Genomic DNA, 2,170 nt, shown 5'->3' with positions numbered 1-2,170 from the left:
ATGCCAAAACCATTTATTTAGCAACGTGTGGTTGGCCTTTATGTTCACATGCACCCTTCAATTTTATATGAATAAACTTCTCCATCTGTTTCGTCCAATATATTCGCCAGCTAATCCCTTTAATAATTCGTTTGTTGGTTTCCCATTTTCTTGTATTGTTTTCGTTCTTATTTAGATTAGATTACATTAGCTAAAGGACAATATGTTCTCCTAAAATTTATAATTATTCGCTTGCTGCAATCTCCCTGAGGGATCCTTCTTGTCTTTAAATTTTTTTATGGAAAACGAAAGCTCATGTATTTAAATTAAAATTAAACCCCCCAACATGTTGTCTATAAAAGGTAATGATAATGACTTATAATTCTGAAACATATTACATGCCATATTAATTGAAAGAGACAACACAAGTTGAGAAGTTTCTTTCTGTCCTTCTATAACTCGAACTCGAAGAAAGAGATAAGAGAATCCCATAAAAAATATGTAATAGAGTCCGATCACAACAATCGAATTGATTATCTCTATGTATAATTATTTTTATCCTTTTTACACTTATAGTTGTTTGTCAAGCATCAACCTGTATGTTTGGTTGAGTGATTGTGGTTAGCCATCAACAATTAAATTTGTTTGGATTTCCTCTCCCAAAACCTTTTTTTGTGTTTTCTTGGCAATCAAACAGAGCTCTACAGTATGTTTGTTTGTTTTCAATTTTGAACTTTCTTTATTATGTTTATTGACTTGACAGTAACATAAAACACAATCTATTCGTCTAGATTAGTCAAATAAATCATCATTATTGTGCGAAGAATTAGAAAAGCAATGTTCATTCATGCCTCAACTTAAAGGATAATATAATTTCAAAAATAAATGAATAAATTGGAGGAGATTTTGAAATTTACCCACTCTGAATTTCTACGCATCAAGTTAAACTCTGAGTTTAATCAACTGATCAAACTCTGTTACAAGTCGAGAAAAAATAATAATAAAAAAAAAGCCTTCCCTTCATTTTCATCAGTGAGGGAAGAATGAACTAACTACCACTACCACACCAAACAGCAAGTGCAAAATCGACTACATACACATTACGCTCACTCACGTACTTGACACTCCTAATCTGTATCTACCATTGGAAAACAAAGCCACTCATCAAACTACTCAAGGAATTCCTTTCTCAGCATAACTATTAACCAGAGCCAGCGCGTTACTTGTAAACTTTTTCACTTTCGCCGCTCGGTAACACACCTCAGATTTCACCGGCCCTTCCGGAACATCCTCAAACCCGTCCGTACACGTTTCTTCGTCCGTCAAAGCAGCGCTCATCCACGTTTGCACGTTGCTCATTTGGAACCTCAGTGCCTCTGCCGACGATCCCGCTGCTCCGAGCTGCCGCATTTGCTTGAGCGAGCCTCGAATCTCGTCTACAGCGTCGCCGAAGTTGGAGAAGCAGTCGTGTAGGGCGGCGGCTGCGCGATGGTCGGAGCCGTAGTCTGATTGGCGGGAGAGGTTAGAGACGTAGGTGGTCATGCGTCTGGCTCTCGAAAGGGTTACGCCTATGGCGACTCGAGCTAGACGGGCCGGATTTTGCTGGATAGCAGTGGCATAGCGGGAAAGGGAAGTGAAGCATATTTCAGGATACAATGTTGCGCTGCAGCTTGTACGGATGTAATCGGTGCTGTTAGATTCAGAGGCGGGGCTGGGGGAAGCTACGGTGGCGATTTGTTGGAGGTGGAGGAGTAAGGTGGCGAAGAGGAGGGAGAGAAGAAGAGGCCGTTGCGTATGTGTTTTCATTTTCGCCACGCTTTTGTTATTGTATTTTGAGGATAACCTGAGCTCAGCGAGTGGCTTTGTTGGCATTGGCGTCAGAGGTTGAAGCCTATTTAAGGAGCAGCAGGTGTCTCAGTGAAAATACTTTTATGCCCAACGCCCTTCCATAAATTACATGATTACCGCTATTAGAAGTTAAACTTACCCTTTCAATAATAAAACAAGTAACACTGTGATTTTTTTTTTTTTTTAAATTAATACTGTGATTTCATCAGTTTGATTCGAGGAATTATGGCCATAGTTTAATAATAAAGGGGTGTTATGGTAATTTAGTTAATTTACAGGAAATTATGGTGGGGGATTATTTTATGGCAAAACTTAAGGCAAGAAATGGGGCATGCAGGGAGGA

The 2,170-nt window shown here is 39.3% G+C and overlaps 1 protein-coding gene across 1 annotated transcript; it reads right to left on the bottom strand.

Annotated features, from left to right (window-relative positions):
- Window positions 1-805: 805 nt before the first annotated feature.
- On the bottom strand, window positions 806-1,866 carry LOC110669739 (21 kDa protein). The gene has a single exon (XM_021831501.2). The coding sequence runs from the start codon at window positions 1,849-1,851 to the stop codon at window positions 1,153-1,155; it is 699 nt and encodes a 232-aa protein (XP_021687193.2). The 5' UTR covers window positions 1,852-1,866; the 3' UTR covers window positions 806-1,152.
- Window positions 1,867-2,170: the final 304 nt, after the last annotated feature.

This window comes from Hevea brasiliensis, chromosome 15 (assembly GCF_030052815.1).
Source record: "Hevea brasiliensis isolate MT/VB/25A 57/8 chromosome 15, ASM3005281v1, whole genome shotgun sequence".
NCBI lineage: Eukaryota > Viridiplantae > Streptophyta > Magnoliopsida > Malpighiales > Euphorbiaceae > Hevea > Hevea brasiliensis.
The sequence above is the reverse complement of the archived record's forward strand: the minus strand, read 5'-3'. Positions and strand labels throughout refer to the sequence as shown.

Excerpts from the sequence above, each read along its gene's own strand:
- LOC110669739 (XM_021831501.2), bottom strand. The coding sequence starts at position 1,851 with ATGCCAACAAAGCCACTCGCTGAGCTCAGGTTATCCTCAAAATACAAT.